Source organism: Oncorhynchus masou, chromosome 28 (assembly GCF_036934945.1).
Source record: "Oncorhynchus masou masou isolate Uvic2021 chromosome 28, UVic_Omas_1.1, whole genome shotgun sequence".
NCBI classification, from domain to species: domain Eukaryota; kingdom Metazoa; phylum Chordata; class Actinopteri; order Salmoniformes; family Salmonidae; genus Oncorhynchus; species Oncorhynchus masou.
This window is the reverse complement of record NC_088239.1, coordinates 47,733,358-47,751,337: the sequence shown is the minus strand read 5'-3', so window position 1 is coordinate 47,751,337 and position 17,980 is coordinate 47,733,358. Positions and strand designations below refer to the sequence as shown.

General features: G+C 44.4%; 1 protein-coding gene across 2 annotated transcripts; it reads right to left on the bottom strand.

The window, feature by feature from the left end:
- Positions 1 to 4,517: 4,517 nt before the first annotated feature.
- brap (BRCA1 associated protein) lies at positions 4,518 to 17,636 on the bottom strand. Of its 2 annotated transcripts, none has more exons than XM_064942288.1 (13): positions 17,153 to 17,636; positions 16,550 to 16,711; positions 16,072 to 16,306; positions 10,446 to 10,635; positions 10,210 to 10,323; positions 9,975 to 10,123; positions 9,495 to 9,570; positions 9,190 to 9,328; positions 8,968 to 9,077; positions 7,110 to 7,199; positions 6,844 to 6,947; positions 6,462 to 6,601; positions 4,518 to 6,353 (listed from the first exon to the last, which is right to left on the bottom strand). In XM_064942288.1, exons 1-13 carry the CDS (start codon positions 17,229 to 17,231, stop codon positions 6,139 to 6,141), a joined length of 1,803 nt encoding a protein of 600 aa, XP_064798360.1. In that variant the 5' UTR covers positions 17,232 to 17,636; the 3' UTR covers positions 4,518 to 6,138. The 2 variants fall into 2 exon arrangements, with proteins under 2 accessions (XP_064798360.1, XP_064798361.1); XM_064942289.1 differs by lacking the exon at positions 17,153 to 17,636 and adding an exon at positions 16,793 to 17,105.
- Between the last annotated feature and the right edge of the window lie 344 nt (positions 17,637 to 17,980).

Genomic DNA, 17,980 nt, shown 5'->3' with positions numbered 1-17,980 from the left:
CCCATATCGAATCTTCCATTCCTCTCAAAAATCTTGGAAAAGGCTGTTGCGCAGCAACTCACTGCCTTCTTGAAGACAAACAATGTATACGAAATGCTTCAGTCTGGTTTTAGACCCCATCATAGCACTGAGACGGCACTTGTGAAGGTGGTAAATGACATTTTAATGGCATCGGACCGAGGCTCTGCATCTGTCCTCGTGCTCCTAGACCTTCGTGCTGCTTTTTATACCATCGATCACCACATTCTTTTGGAGAGATTGGAAACCCAAATTGGTCTACACGGACAAGTTCTGGCCTGGTTTAGATCTTATCTGTCGGAAAGATATCAGTTTGTCTCTGTGAATGGTTTGTCCTCTGACAAATCAACTGTAAATTTCGGTGTTCCTCAAGGTTCCGTTTTAGGACCACTATTGTTTTCACTATATATTTTACCTCTTGGGGATGTTATTCGAAAACATAATGTTAACTTTCACTGCTATGCGGATGACACACAGCTGTACATTTCAATGAAACATGGTGAAGCCCCAAAATTGCCCTTGCTAGAAGCATGTGTTTCAGACATAAGGAAGTGGATGGCTGCAAACGTTCTACTTTTAAACTCGGACAAAACAGAGATGCTTGTTCTAGGTCCCAAGAAACAAAGAGATCTTCTGTTGAATCTGACAATTAATCTTAATGGTTGTACAGTTGTCTCAAATAAAACTGTGAAGGACCTCGGCGTTACTCTGGACCCTGATCTCTCTTTTGAAGAACATATCAAGACCATTTCAAGGACAGCTTCTTTCCATCTACGTAACATTGCAAAAATCAGAAACTTCCTGCCCAAAAATGATGCAGAAAAATTAATCCATGCTTCTAGGTTAGACTACTGCAATGCTCTACTTTCCGGCTACCCGGATAAAGCACTAAATAAACTTCAGTTAGTGCTAAATACGGCTGCTAGAATCCTGACTAGAATCAAAAAATTTGATCATATTACTCCAGTGCTAGCCTCCCTACACTGGCTTCCTGTCAAAGCAAGGGCTGATTTCAAGGTTTTACTGCTAACCTACAAAGCATTACATGGGCTTGCTCCTACCTATCTCTCTGATTTGGTCCTGCCGTACATACCTACACGTACGCTACGGTCACAAGACGCAAGCCTCCTAATTGTCCCTAGAATTTCTAAGCAAACAGCTGGAGGCAGGGCTTTCTCCTATAGAGCTCCATTTTTATGGAACGGTCTGCATACCCATGTCAGAGACGCAAACTCGGTCTCAGCCCTTAAGTCTTTACTGAAGACTCATCTCTTCAGTGGGTCATATGATTGAGTGTAGTCTGGCCCAGGAGTGAGAAGGTGAACGGAACGGCTCTGGAGCAACGAACCACCCTTGCTGTCTCTGCCTGGCCGGTTCCCCTCTTTCCACTGGGATTCTCTGCCTCTAACCCTATTACAGGGGCTGAGTCACTGGCTTACTGGGGCTCTCTCATGTCGTCCCTGGAGGGGGTGCGTCACCTGAGTGGGTTGATTCACTGATGTGGTCATCCTGTCTGGGTTGGCACCCCCCCTTGGGTTGTGCCATGGCGGAGATCTTTGCGGGCTATACTCAGCTTTGTCTCAGGATGGTAAGTTGGTGGTTGAAGATATCCCTCTAGTGGTGTGGGGGCTGTGCTTTGGCAAAGTGGGTGGGGTTATATCCTTCCTGTTTGGCCCTGTCCGGGGGTGTCCTCGGATGGGTCCACAGTGTCTCCTGACCCCTCCTGTCTCAGCCTCCAGTATTTATGCTGCAGTAGTTTATGTGTCGGGGGCTGGGGTCAGTTTGTTATATCTGGAGTACTTCTCCTGTCCAATTCGGTGTCCTGTGTGAATCTAAGTGTGCGTTCTCTAATTCTCTCCTTCTCTCTCTCGGAGGACCTGAGCCCTAGGACCATGCCCCAGGACTACCTGATATGATGACTCCTTGCTGTCCCCAGTCCACCTGGCCGTGCTGCTGCTCCAGTTTCAACTGTTCTACCTTATTATTATTCGACCATGCTGGTCATTTATGAACATTTGAACATCTTGGCCATGTTCTGTTATAATCTCCACCCGGCACAGCCGGAAGAAGACTGGCCACCCCACATATGCTCTCTCTAATGTTCTTTCTTTCTCTCTCGCGGAGGACCTGAGCCCTAGGACCATGCCCCAGGACTACCTGACATGATGACTCCTTGCTGTCCCCAGTCCACCTGGCCGTGCTGCTGCTCCAGTTTCAACTGTTCTGCCTTATTATTATTCGACCATGCTGGCCATTTATGAACATTTGAACATCTTGGCCATGTTCTGTTATAATCTCTACCCGGCACAGCCAGAAGAGGACTGGCCACCCCACATAGCCTGGTTCCTCTCTAGGTTCCTTCCTAGGTTTTGGCCTTTCTAGGGAGTTTTTCCTAACCACTGTGCTTCTACACCTGCATTGCTTGCTGTTTGGGGTTTTAGGCTGGGTTTCGGTACAGCACTTTGAGATATCAGCTGATGTACGAAGGGCTATATAAATAAATTTGATTTGATTTGATGTAATGGTGGTGTAAATGGTAATACAAAAAGGTGACTGGCTGGCTGGCTGTCTCCCTCTCTCTCTCGATGCATGAAATAAAACAATGTTTGTTGGAAGAGAAATCCTTCTAACAACCTTATCACATTACAAAGGAGAGGGGGAGAGGAGAGGATAAGACAGGATGAGAGGGGAAAGGAGAGTATAAGACAGGATGAGAGGGGAGAGGAGAGGATAAGACAGGATGAGAGGGGAGAGGATAAGACAGGATAAGAGGGGAGAGGAGAGGATAAGACAGGATGAGAGGGGAGAGGAGAGGATAAGACAGGATGAGAGGGGAGAGGAGAGGATAAGACAAGATGAGAGGGGAAAGGACAGGATAAGACAGGATGAGAGGGGAGAGGAGAGGATAAGACAGGATGAGAGGGGAGAGGATAAGACAGGATGAGAGGGGAGAGGAGAGGATAAGACAGGATGAGAGGGGAGAGGAGAGGATAAGACAAGATGAGAGGGGAAAGGACAGGATAAGACAGGATGAGAGGGGAGAGGAGAGGATAAGACAGGATGAGAGGGGAGAGGAGAGGATAAGACAGGATGAGAGGGGAGAGGATAAGACAGGATGAGAGGGGAGAGGAGAGGATAAGACAGGATGAGAGGGGAAGATAAGACAGGATGAGAGGGGAGAGGAGAGATGGTGAAGTGTGATTCATCACTCCAGAGAATGCATTTCCACTGCTCCAGAGTCCAATGGCTGCGAGCTTTACACCACTCTAGCTGATGCTTGGCATTGTGCATGGTGATCTTAGGCTTGTGTGCCTGCGGCTGCTTGGCCATGGAAACCCATTTCATTAAGCTCCCGACGAACAGTTATTGCCCTGAGATGGCTTCCAGAGACAGTTAGAACTCGATAGTGAGTGCTGCAACTGAGGACAGACGATTTTTACACGCTATGCGCTTCAACATTCAACGGTCCCGTTCTGTGTTTGTGTGGCCTACCACTTCGCAGCTGAGACGCTGTGGTTCCTAATAGTTTCCTCTTCACAATAACAGCTCTTACAGTTGACCGGGGGGCAGCTCTAGCAAGGCAGAAATGTGACAAAACTTTGACAAACTGTGACAGTGCCGTGTTAAAAGTCACTGAGCTCTTCAGTAAGGCCATTCAACTGCCAATGTTTGTGTATGGAGATTGTATGGCTGTGTGCTCGATTTGATACACCTGTCAGCAACGGGTGTGGCTGAAATAGCCAAATCCACTCATTTGAATGATATTCACATACTTTTGTATATATGGTGTGTCTCTACACTGAGTGTACAAAACATTAAGAACTCTTGCTCTTTCCATGACAGACTGACCAGGTGAAAGATATGATCCTTTGTTGATGTCACTTGTTATATCCACTTCAAATCAGTGTAGATGAAGGGGAGACGGGTTAAAGAAGGGTGTTTAAACCTTGGGACATGGATTGCATATGTGTGCAAGACAAGATGAGCAAGACAAAATATCTAAGTGCCTTTGAACGGGGTATGGTCTTAGGTGCCAGGCACATCAGTTTGTGTGTCAAGAACTGCAACACTGCCGGGTTTTTCTCGCTCGACAGTTTACCTCGCGTGTCGGGAATGGTCCACCATCCAAAGGACATCCAGCCAACTTGACACAACTGAGGGAAGCATTGGAGTGGAATGCGTGACCCTTGTAGCGTCCGTGCCCCAACAAATTGAGGCTGTTCTGAGGGCAAAACTCAATATTAGGAGAGTGTTCCTAATGTTTTGTACGCTCAGTGTGTGGAAGATAGTGCTGCTCTATTGTCCAAGTAAAATTTCCCCTCAGGGACAATAAAGTGTATCATATCATATATCGTGTTCTTCTCTATAACATGGAATACAAAGTATGACACCAGAACCAACATTTAATTTTGTTCCCTAACAACCTACTTAAAGCAACAGCATTCAATACTCAACTGAGCTAGAACTGCACATTACTGAACAAACACCCTCACCCAGAGTACAAATAGTAAGCTCATTTATTGAGAGCTTTAACAACATGAATACAAAACACAGTGAAAACTTAAACTGCTAAAATAAAAGGTGGTATGCAGCTGTGTACCGTTTGAATGTCTATGTTGACCTGGACACCATGCTTTTAACAATGTTGATGCTAAACTAGTGGAAAGCTGTGCCCGAACAGAACATACTGGAAGGCTTTTAGCAATGCAACACAAACAGGAACATAAACAAGGAACACAAACAGCTCATAATGGTCAGTATAGAGGCAAGAGTGCTTTTTCATGCTTGACCGAGGTGGGTTGTTAGTGAAGAATATGGTGATCGCATACATATAGGTGCATGGAAACAGGAGTGAAGCTGATGTAGACTGTATTTGTAGAGTATTGTACTGCATTACAGGGATTTACATAAATCTGCTAGGCACTTGTTCGAAGATTCTTATTACTTGCCCCAAATGTTTTTATTTGCTATTTACATGCAGAAGTGCCATGAATTGCCTGCATTTCCCCTACACATAGGGGAGGAATCAAAGATCAGTACTGGAATTTTTTGTATTTTCAAAAAAATACGAGGCTGGCTAAACTTGCCTGACTATAAATACGATAAATTGTCTGTCTTTCACTTAAACAATCGGGAGGAACCAGAAAGATCAGTTTTAGGCTACTGGAATTATTTGCAGTTTGGTTATTTTCACACAATATCAACAAACAAAATAAATTCACCTGCCCAATGGGGAAACCTCAGTGCAGGCTCAACTTACGTGACTGCTAAAGTCACTTGCCCAAGGAAATAGGGCAACACTTGATGTCAAACCCTGGTATTATATATTCTAGATTGTACAGATGCACATCTCAGTTGTGTAGGAATGCCAAAGCATCAGCCACATAATCCTGTGCCGGTCTATAGGTCTGACACAGGTCATTTGTAAATTGAGAAATTAAACAGTTCAACACTTGACTAAAATCTCAGATCTTCAGTTCTGACACATTAAAATTATCAAAATGAAGAGAAAAAAAACCCCAGCAGAAACCCCATTCTCACAATAGGACTTAGTCATGACATTTCATGAGATCAGATGAATCAGATGTTGGACAAAACAAATGACAAAAGTGCGGAGAACCAGCTGGTAGTGAACTTCCCACTGATCCAGAACACCTTCTAAACAACTCATGTAAACTGTAGTAACACACATACCTGTACATACAAAAATTGACTGATTTTAAATTTGGAAAAGCCTGCATATTCAAACATGAGGTATTTTCTTTCTCTCTATACTGTCTGGTTTACTCACTTCCTTATTAATCTCTCCTCCTGTAAGGACGTAAACAAGCAGTTCAACCCCAAAAAATTATGTAACGAGGAAGAAGAGCAAAACTCTTTCAAATCAATCATTTTTTTAATTCAGCAAAGTGGGCGCCTTAAAGCAGAGATATACACCTAACATCTGACCTCTTCATCTACAAATAGTGTCTAAGGAGCCAGGGTCCTTTTGCAAAGCACAAACACAGGCACACACAAAGGCACAAAAACGCGCACGCACTCTCACACACTTCAACAATGTCATTTTTGTGGGTCACTTCCGGCATCCCTTCCTCTCTCCACTTCCTAGTTGTGTCCGCTCTACTTCCCCCTTTTGGACCGCCCCCTGCGGCCTCTGCCTATGGCGGAGGGTCCTGGGGCGGGAGTGGCTGCTGCGCCGATGTTGATGCTTCCTTCCTGTATCTCAGTTCTGGTCTCTGGAGGAAGACCTTCTATCTGCTGCTGAGTCTCCAGGTAAAACATGACATCTCTCAGCTGCTCCTGGAGCTCGGCTATCACCCCGTCCTTACGCTCGCCTGGAGGAGGGAGATAGGATGGACTTGTCATTTAGATATTGTCATCCATTACACTCCTAGATAAAGATTATGTCCACAAAGTAGGGCTCCAGTCTCCCTCTGACTCACCCGTCTCTCTCGCCTTGCGTTCCTCCTCGGCCAGCTGGGCCTGTAGTTGAACCTGATTGGCTCTCAGACAGCGGTTCATCTCCTGTTCCTCCTTCAGCTCATGACCAAGCTTTGTCACACGGGTCGACAGCTGACCACACCTGGGGGGGGGGGGGGCACGACACACAGCATGAATATGTACCTACCACCTACAGGTAGATGGTGCTACCAAGACACACAGATTCTCAATAACAACTTCTCTCCTTTCTCCCTACTACTTTATAGAGAGAATGATCATGTACAGCATGACTATGTACCTGCAATCCACAAGCAGATTCTACTGATTCTAAAATCCTACTGTGTCAGGCTGATTGACAGCTGCAGTGTGAGAGGCTCCACCTACTTCTTGTCCATGCTCTGCTTGTCCTTGGCCAGCTCTCCCAGCCGACGCTCCAGGTTATCACAGCGATCGATGGTCTCCTTAAACTTGGCCTTCATGTTGTTGATCTAAAAAACACACAGGGCATGAGCATACGCACACACCAAGCATACATGAACCACACATTCAGTTGGGCAGATGCGTACACACACACACACTCCGAACACATGTCCACACTGTATCAGGCACTTAGGTGAATGGACAGATAGACATGCAGCATTGATTCCTACCTCCTCCGCTGTGTCCTTCTCCAGGTGAACTATCTTATTCTCCCAGTAAATGCGCTGGGACTCCAGTTGACTCGTTAGCAGGTAAGAATACTGCAGGAAGAGGAAAGATCATTCTGGGGGAGACAAATCTTCTTTAACACGTGTGTTAACTAACAATAGGTCACACTTTTTGTGCCACATTATATAAGACATCAAACTGTAAGTTGATGTCATTACATTAGAATGAAAAATAGGGTGTCACACACACAACCTTGTTTTACTATCCTTGTGGGATTCCCGTTCAAAATCCTAACACTTAACCTAACCCCTAAACCAGTGGTTCTCAAACTAGAGGTTGCCTGATATGACTAGTGTAGTTGAAGGAAAATTACCAAAATTATACACAAAACAATATATATTATATCGTCTTAGTATCTCAAAATCATTGTAACGTGGTTAACCTTCAAAATCTAAATGAAAACTATTCAGCGTGCCCTTAGATCAGGGAAAAAGGCTCGACTCATTCCCATGATGAAAGGCTAGACCCGCTAGGATATGAAACCACACACTATTACAGAGGCTTTGATATTACTGGCCTCAATTGATATGGTGAAACCAATATGTGGGGAGGCAGAGGCACAGAAAATCACATCGATACCTTTGTCAGATATCCCTGTTAAACTAGGAATTGATGCTATTGATAGCAAGCAAGAAATAACTGACTGAACGACTCAAACTCCCCAGCATACGTTCGCCAAATGAACGTTAGCTTTGAGGCCCGAGATGCCTATGCATTGACTTTTGTTCGAGGGATGCTATTCACCAGGACATACTGTTCTGTCTCATGATTCCCGAGCATGAAATAGGGCACAGAGGATGATCCGTGTGTTGCATGGCTATATTGATGAATACTTATTCCACAGGATCAAACGGTGGGCCTTTTCACAGATGGAGCTCCATCTATGGCGGGAAGGCTGGCAGGCCTGTGTCTCCCTCTGCCATATGGACGCATTGTAGGTCGCACCGAGAGCAACTGGCGGGACAAAAGCCGAGCACAGAACTCGGAGATACACTGCAGCAGGTAACTTTGATTTGTAAACTAAGAATTCTTATTAGAGAGTCTTTCAAAAGCGAACCATGTGCCCCCTTCCCTCGGCTGTGCAGGTTTCCAACAGAAAAGAGCATCAGTAGGTGTCCCACACCAGTGATGACTGCTCACCTCCAACGCTTGGAAGAGCACTTTGGGACCTACTTTCCAATCCATTTGACTGTGATCCTGGCTCAGTCGACATGGCGGTAAGTGAAATCGAACAGCTGATCGAGCTGTCATTGTGACGGAATGCTGCAGACCGCGCATTCACGGGTCACCACGGAGGAGTTTTGATTCCTGACTCAAAGTGAATTCCCAGCCATCTCCCTTAGAGTAGGACGGTAACAGTAACTGTCAACCACGCCCCCTGACGTCGAGAAGCTCTGACTCGACATGCATCAAGCACACCCACCTCATTAGTGGTGGTGAGATAAGAGACATTATGTCAGACTCATTTGAAATTGACTGTCATAGCCCCACATTAAAAGTATGTGATGGTGAGTTGAGAAGACCATCAGAAATTCTGTTCAATTGACTGCCATAGTCCAAAATAAAAGTTAACATTGGCTGTTGATTACATACTTTTTTCCCACATGGTTGTGTTCGCAATACTTGTCAGATAACAAAATGGGGTCGTGGGCCCCCCAAAAAGTTTGGCCCACCTAAAATAGCCTTTTTCCTTGTGGGAACCGGCAAAATGCCCCCCCCCCGTCCGTTCCTTGTTTTACTGTCCTTGTGAGGACTTCTCGTCCCCACAAGGATAGTAAAACCAGAAGCACACACACACACCTCTAATTGCAGGGCGTCTATCTTCTCCTCATGGCAGGTTTCTCCTTCACACCCGTACTGAACCATCTTCCCATCAGTCTTACTGGCCACCAGCCTGTGAACGTAGTTATCTACAACACACACGCACAATCAGTTAAGCACCTTAGCAATGCTACACACAGCGTTTTATACACATTGGCGTTTAAAAACACAGAAGTCTGAACTCCCCACAGTCTGCTGTACCTCCAGCATAGTCCCAGACACGGTGGTTAGTGAGCTGCATGGCGTACGTGTGTTGCGTCTCTTCAAAGTGTTTGTAGGCATGACGACTGACGTAGCGACCACAGCCAATATGACCACAGATCAGACAGATCCACAGGTTCTGGAGAGGGAGGGGCGTAGGAGGGAAACCATGAACCAGGGGGAGGGGCGTAGGAGGGAAAACATGAACCGTGCTATTTTTTTTACACCAATAGCAACTGTAAATGACAGGAGTACCTTTAGAGTTATGTAAATGTATGTCATTTTAGTATGTAAATAAGGTTTACTTCCTGTACGCCACATTCAAAGCACTTGTTCTCCTCTACAGGCTCTGGGGTCTGGCAGTACCGACACACAGGACACCTGGAACAGACCAGTCAACACCTTTAAACACACATCAAAACTACCAGCTACCACTTTTTTTGTCTCCATGCTAAAACACAATGCCATATTGTTCAAATGTGGTGTCAAAAAAGGACCCATTCAAAAAACAGGGTTAAAACAGCAGCATATGACGGTGATTCACTGGCCAGAGAGAGAGGAATGATGGAGAAAGAAAAACAAGGCCATGTTGTGAGTAGGGCCGGGATGATACCAGTATCGCGATACTCGTTAGTATCCCGGCAAGGAAACAAAACACGAAAACAGCCCTAATGTTGGCAACAAACGTCATTATGTTGCGTATTCATTTTTGCCATGGGAAAAAAATAGTGATACTGGTATCGTCCCGGCCCTAGTTGCGAGTTGAATCAGGCCCAAGTACTCACGAGGCGTCCTCCCAGCGTTGCAGACACAGGCTGTGGAAGCTGTGGTTACAGAGTGTGGTGAGAACCCCGTTCACTGACTCGTCCATCCTCTCCAGACACACGGTACACTTAGGAAGCTCTGTCAGCTCCATCACTGGAAGACTGGCGCCCTGAGGGTGGGAAAGGTTATTATAATCCATATCCTGTAGGTACACTGCTAAGACAGTCTTCAAAAGGACTAGTGTACATACGGCACCTGCTCAGACTTGATGACCTCGGCTCTCTCAACATAGACCAGCTGGCAGACTGCATCCTCTATGGAGTTGAACGTACGGCCATTACACGCTGTGTAGAAACTATCTGCGTCAGCCTGGAAGGGGGGGGGGGGTAGAAGAAAGGTGAGAGAGAGAGACCCGAGTAAATAATTACACAGTTTATAAGCAGACCTTAAATTACAACAAACGCAGTGTTCTATGACCATACTCATCTCACCTGGCTACTGAACTTAATCAGCACCATGTACTGGTTAGGGGTGGGGTCTCGTATGATCTTCATGTGCTCCATGACGTCATAAAAAGGTGCCACAAACTTCATGAGGTCGTGACTGGTCATGGTGGAGGGGACGGTCAGGATACACAGCATGGCACTGCGACGCACGTCCTCCGTCAGGGATGTCATCTTGCTGCGAGGGGACAGACAGGGGAAACCAAATTGTCTCAATACCAGTGAGATACCTCTTCAATAAATCATATCATCTTTGGTATACTGTAGTCAAAGGGAAGACTATGTATGCATGTACACTGAGCAAAAATATAAAAACGCAACAACTTCAAAGATTTTACTGAGTTACATTTAAAAATCTGTCAATTTAAGTAGATTCATTAGGCTCTAATGTATGGATTTCACATGACTGGGAAAACAGATATGCAACTGTTATATACAGTGCCTTGCGAAAGTATTCGGCCCCCTTGAACTTTGTGACCTTTAGCCACATTTCAGGCTTCAAACATAAAGATATAAAACTGTATTTTTTTGTGAAGAATCAACAACAAGTGGGACACAATCATGAAGTGGAACGACATTTATTGGATATTTCAAACTTTTTTAACAAATCAAAAACTGAAAAATTGGGAGTGCAAAATTATTCAGCCCCTTTACTTTCAGTGCAGCAAACTCTCTCCAGAAGTTCAGTGAGGATCTCTGAATGATCCAATGTTGACCTAAATGACTAATGATGATAAATACAATCCACCTGTGTGTAATCAAGTCTCCGTATAAATGCACCTGCACTGTGATAGTCTCAGAGGTCCGTTAAAAGCGCAGAGAGCATCATGAAGAACAAGGAACACACCAGGCAGGTCCGAGATACTGTTGTGAAGAAGTTTAAAGCCGGATTTGGATACAAAAAGATTTCCCAAGCTTTAAACATCCCAAGGAGCACTGTGCAAGCGATAATATTGAAATGGAAGGAGTATCAGACCACTGCAAATCTACCAACTGGCCGTCCCTCTAAACTTTCAGCTCATACAAGGAGAAGACTGATCAGAGATGCAGCCAAGAGGCCCATGATCACTCTGGATGAACTGCAGAGATCTACAGCTGAGGTGGAAGACTCTGTCCATAGGACAACAATCAGTCGTATATTGCACAAATCTGGCCTTTATGGAAGAGTGGCAAGAAGAAAGCCATTTCTTAAAGATATCCATAAAAAGTGTTGTTTAAAGTTTGCCACAAGCCACCTGGGAGACACACCAAACATGTTGAAGAAGGTGCTCTGGTCAGATGAAACCAAAATTGAACTTTTTGGCAACAATGCAAAACTTTATGTTTGGCGTAAAAGCAACACAGCTCATCACCCTGAACACACCATCTCCACTGTCAAACATGGTGGTGGCAGCATCATGGTTTGGGCCTGCTTTTCTTCAGCAGGGACAGGGAAGATGGTTAAAATTGATGGGATGATGGATGGAGCCAAATACAGGACCATTCTGGAAGAAAACCTGATGGAGTCTGCAAAAGACCTGAGACTGGGACGAAGATTTGTCTTCCAACAAGACAATGATCCAAAACATAAAGCAAAATCTACAATGGAATGGTTCAAAAATAAACATATCCAGGTGTTAGAATGGCCAAGTCAAAGTCTAGACCTGAATCCAATTGAGAATCTGTGGAAAGAACTGAAAACTGCTGTTCACAAATGCTCTCCATCCAACCTCACTGAGCTCGAGCTGTTTTGCAAGGAGGAATGGGAAAAAATTTCAGTCTCTCGACGTGCAAAACTGATAGAGACATACCCCAAGCGACTTACAGCTGTAATCGCAGCAAAAGGTGGCGCTACAAAGTATTAACTTAAGGGGGCTGAATAATTTTGCACGCCCAATTTCAGTTTTTTATTTGTTAAAAAAGTTTGAAATATTCAATAAATGTCATTCCACTTCATGATTGTGTCCCACTTGTTGTTGATTCTTCACAAAAAGATATATATATAGATATATATATATATATATATCGGCATGGATCAGAAAACCAGTCAGTAACTGGTGTGGCCACCATTTGCCTTATGCAACGCATCTCCATCAGAGTTGATCAGGCTGTTGATTGTGGTCTGTGAATTTGCCAAATCAAAAATTGGCTTTTCTATATTCATGTTTACCCTTTCCAATATTCATAAATTAATGTATTTAGATTTTTTAAAATCAAATGGCAGTATGAAGTTGCTGGATATTGGCGGTAACTGGAACACGCCATCGATCCAGAGCATTCCAAACATGCTCAATGGGTGACAAGCATGGTGAGTATGCAGGCCATGGAAGAACTGGGACCTGTTCAGCATCCAGGAATTGTGTACAGATCAACATGGGGCCGTGCATTACAATGCTGAAACATGAGGTGATGGCGGTGATGAATGGCACGACAATGGGCTTCAGGATCTTATCCCGTTATCTCTGTGCATTCAAATTGCCATCGATAAAATACAATTGTGTTCCTTGTTTGTAGCTTACGCCTGCCCATACCATAACCCCACCATGGGGCAACTCAGCAAACCGCTCGCTCACACAACTGCCCAGTACAGTTGAAACCGGTATTCATCCTTGAAGAGCACACTTCTCCAGCGTGCCAGTGGCTATTGAAGGGGAGTATTTGCCCACTGAAGTCGGTTACGACACGCCAAACTGCAGTCAGTTCAAGACCCTGGTGAGGACGACGAGCACGCAGATGGTTTGTGCAGAAATTCTTTGGTTGTGCAAACCCTCAATTTCATCAGCTGTCCGGCTGTCTGGTCTCGGACAATCCCGCAGGTGAAAAAGCCGGTTGTGGAGGTCCTGGGCTGGCGTGGTTACACGTGGTCTGCGGTTGTGAAGCCAGTTGGATATACTGCCAAATTCTCTAAAACAACGGAGGCGGATTATGGTAGAGAAATTGAGATTAATTTCTCTGGCAACAGCTCTGGTGGACATTCCTGCAGTCATCATTCCAATTGCACGCTTCCTCAAAACTTGAGACATCTTTGGCATTGTGTTGTGTATCAAAACTGCACATTCTAGAGTGGCCTTTTATTGTGCCCAGCAAAAAATGCACCTGTGTAATGATCATGCTGTTTAATCAGCTTATTGATATGCCACACCTGTCAGGTGTATGTATCTTGGCAAAGGAGAAAGGCCCACTAACAGGGATGCAAACTAAATTGATCACAAAATTTGAGCGAAATAAGCTTTTATGGAAGCTTGTATGGAACATTTCTGGGATCTTCTATTTCAGCTCATGAAACATGGGAGCAACACCTTACATGTTGCGTTTATATTTTTGTTTAGTATGTATGCATGTATACACAGTGCATTTTTAAAAATACATTGACATAAGTGTTCAGCTCTGAGACTCAAAATTGAGCTCTGGTCCATCGTGTTTCTATTGCTCATCCTTTAGATGTTTCTACAACTTGATTGGAGTCCACCTGTGGTAAATTCAATTGACTGGACATTATTTGGAAAGGCACACACACACCTGTCTACACAGAGTTCCTCTGTGGAGATGGGAGAAACTTCCAGAAGGACAACCACCTCTGCTGCACTCCACCAATCAGGCCTTTATTGTAGTGTGACCAGATGGAAGCCACTCTTCAGTAAAAGGCAAATGACAGCCCATTTGGAGTTTGCCAAAAGGCACCTAAAGGACTCTCAGACCATGAGAAACAAGAATCTCTGGTCTGATGAAACCAAGATTGAACTCTTTGTCCTGAATGCCAAGCGTCACATCTGGAGGAAACCTGGTACCATGCCTACGGTGAAACATGGTGGCAGCATCATATTGTGGGGATGCTTTTCAGTGGCAAGGACTGGGAGACTAGTCAAGATTGAGGGAAAGATGAACAGAGCAAAGTACAGAGAGATCCTTGATGAAAACCTGCTCCAGAGTGCTCAGGACCTCAGACTGGGACGAAGGTTCACCTTCCAACAGGACAACAACTAAGTACACAGCCAAGACAACATAGAAGTGGATTCAGTACAAGTCTCTGAATGTCCTTGAGTGGCCCAGCCAAGAGCCTGGACTTGAACCAGAATGAATATCTCTGCAAGGACCTGAAAATAGCTGTGCAGTGACACTCCCCATCCAACCTGACAGAGCTTGAAAGGATCTGCAGAAAAGAATGGGGAGTTCCTCCCCAAATACAGGTGTGCCAAGCTTGTAGCGTCACACCCAAGAAGACTCGAGGCTGTAATCGCCGCCAAAGGTGCATCAACAAAGTACTAAGTAAAGGGTCTGAATACTTCTGTATAATAATGATGGTCATTATGGCCAAACAATTATATTTTTTTCATCAGACCAGTGGACATTTTTCCAAAAAGTATGATCTTTGTCCCCATGTGCAGTTGCAAACTGTTGTCTGGCTTTTTTATGTTGGTTTTGGAGCAGTGGCTTTTTCATTGCTGAGCGGCCTTTCAGGTTATGTCGATATAGGACTTGTTTTACTGTTGATATAGATACTTTTGTGCCGGTTTCCTCCAGCATCTTCACAAGGTGCTTTGCTGTTGTTCTGGGATTGATTTGAACTTTTCTCACCAAAGTACATTCATCTCTAGGAGACAGAAAGCGTCTCCTTCCTGAGCGGTATGACGGCTGCATGGTCCCATGGTGTTTATACTTGCGTACTACTGTTTGTACAGATGAATGTGGTACCTTCAGGCAAGGTTGAACCAGACTTGTGGAGGTCTACAATTTCTTTTCTGAGGTCTTGACTGACTTCTTTTGATTTTCCCATGATGTCAAGCAAAGAGGCACTGACTTTGAAGGTATGCCTTGAAATACATCCACAGGTACACCTCCAATTGACTCAAATTATCTCAATTAGCATTTTTGAAGCTTCTAAAGCCATGACATCATTTTCTGGAATTTTCCAAGCTGTTTAAAAGGCACAGTCACCTTAATGTATGTAAACTTCTGACCCTCTGGAATTGTGATACAGTGAATTATAAGTGAAATAATCTGTCCGTAAACAATAGTTGGAAAAATTACTTGTGTCATGTGTAACCGGTGTGAAATGGCTAGCTATTTAGCAGTGGTGCGCGCTAATAGCGTTTCAATTGGTGACATCACTCCCTCAGACCTTGAATTAGTGGTTCCCCTTGCTCTGAAGGGCCGCGGCTTTTGTGGAGCGATGGATAACAATGTTTCGTGGGAGTCAGTTGTTGATGTGTGCAGAGGGTCCCTGGTTCAAGCCCAGGTAGGGGCGAGGAGAGGTACGAAGCTATACTGTTACACATGCACAAAGTAGATGTCCTAACCGACTTGCCAAAACTACAGTTTGTTAACAAGAAATTTGTGGAGTGGTTGAAAAACGAGTTTTAATGACTCCAACCTAAGTGTATGTAAAATTACGATTTCTACTGTATGTTTGTATATATACACACACACACACACAACATTTAGCAGCTGCTTTTATCCGATGGGACTTAGTCATGCGCACATACATTTTACATATGGGTGGTCCCAAACCCACTATCCTGACATGGCCAGCGCCATGCTCTACCAACTGAGCTAGTCTACTAAATGACTGAAATGTTATTGAAATATAAAGCCAAGGGTTTTCGACTGAGTGTTGCATATAGCAGTTGAGACTCACTTGGTCTTGTAGAGGTGCATGATGCCGTGGACTATCTCCACTGAGGGGTTTCCACTGAAGAAGGAGATCTGGTCTGGAAGATGCTTGGAGGGCGAGTCTGGAGCCGTCTCTGTGCCATCGGCACTGTCCTCTGTAGCGCCCTCATTAGGGTCTCTCTCGTCTGGTTGATTCTCTAGAGGGCGGGCTCCTCCACCCTCCTCTCCCTCTGCCCCAGTCTGCTCAACCTTTCCTTTATCTACAGAGGAGAGATGAGGTTTAACTAGAGACTTCTGTTCCCGAAGACTGACAGACGGATATTCACAGCTGTATTTTCTTTATGAAATCTCAGAATGTCATAACACATCCCAACCCTTATTAAAAAAACACTCAATTTATTACAGCATTATTAAACCCCAACAATCAATAATACATTGGTGTGTGTACATAATTGCATTAATTAAATATGTAATCCATATAGCTATACACCCTCATTTTTTACCAGGGTTGGGCGCGATGGTCTCGATGACCATGTCTCCCATGGCTCTGCTGCCGATGTGCTGGTGTAGGACTGCTGCTCTCTCCAGCTCGGTCTTCCCACTCAGAGAAAGCCTGGCTGAGCCCAGAGCTTTCTCCTGCAAATCCTCCTCTGACATATCCTCAGCTACAGGGGCAAAGAGAGGGACAGGTAGAAAGAGGGAGACTAGACAAACACAAAGCATCAACTTATGGAACGATACAATACCTATTATCATCATCCAAAACAGTGCGTGTATGTGTGTAGATAATTTGCCATAATGGCTGAGTCACTGAAGTTACTCTGAGCCAAATGTGTTCCAGAAAACGTAACCTGAGCAGGTCTCTACTCCTTAGAGGCGAGAGCTTCTTGCTCTGATGCTGAGGCTCAGAATATTAAATGTTTTAGCCTAGCTAGTTCTCATGCTCCTAGTCCTCATACTCCTGAGGAAGAGTGAAAAAAAGAGTGAAAAAAACAAAACAATTTGTCACTGTGGACGAGCTAATAAACAGTTGCTAGCTAACTAGCTTCTGCTAGTATCTAGCAAGTTGGTGACGTCGATAGTAAATCTGAAATGATTAAACTCACCGGCGGTGTATTGAAAATTCCGTGGAGAGAGAGACTGGTCTGCGAGCTCCAGACGGATAACGACCAGTGATACACTCATGTGTTATGAAAGAATGACGATTCTTCTCTACGAAAAACCAAACCAAACCAAAACAAAGACTGTCTGACAGCTAGCAAGTTACAGCTAACCTAGCCAGCAGCTACTTACGTGAGTATCTAAGTTAACAAGCCAAATGTCTGGTTAAAGAGAAGGATAAATTATGACGTTTAACGAAACACCAACATGACGACTTTTTAGCGATCACTCACATACCACTGAATTATCAAAATATGTGTTTCAAGAATTCACCATTTAGCTTCGAAAATGGATCTGACCCCGTGAGGAACTTCTTCCGGGTTATTAAATTGACGTCATGATAAAAACTGTTTGCCTAGGTATAATAATAATAACTAAAGCAGCACTGGAACTGCGTCCAATATGTCTGACCGTTGTTTTCATGTTTATCTACTCACGTTCACATACACCGATTCATGGGATCGACTAGTTACCACAGCCGCAAAGTCCAAATTGGGCTAAATCGTTAAAATGAATGAAAACAACAATTAATTTAAAGTAAGGCATACGGTTATCAGTGTGGTTTGGTTTCAAATCGGATCTTAAGAAGATCAAGTATATATTTGTGGCTATGATTATGGATATACTGACAAGAGACAATTGGCCTAGCGTCGTCCGGGTTTGGCCGTCATTGTAAATAATAAGTAATTATTATTAACTGATTTGCCTAGTTAAATAAGGACTACATAAACAAAATACATGTTTCTCCGCCCTATCAATGGAAGTCGTTGTCC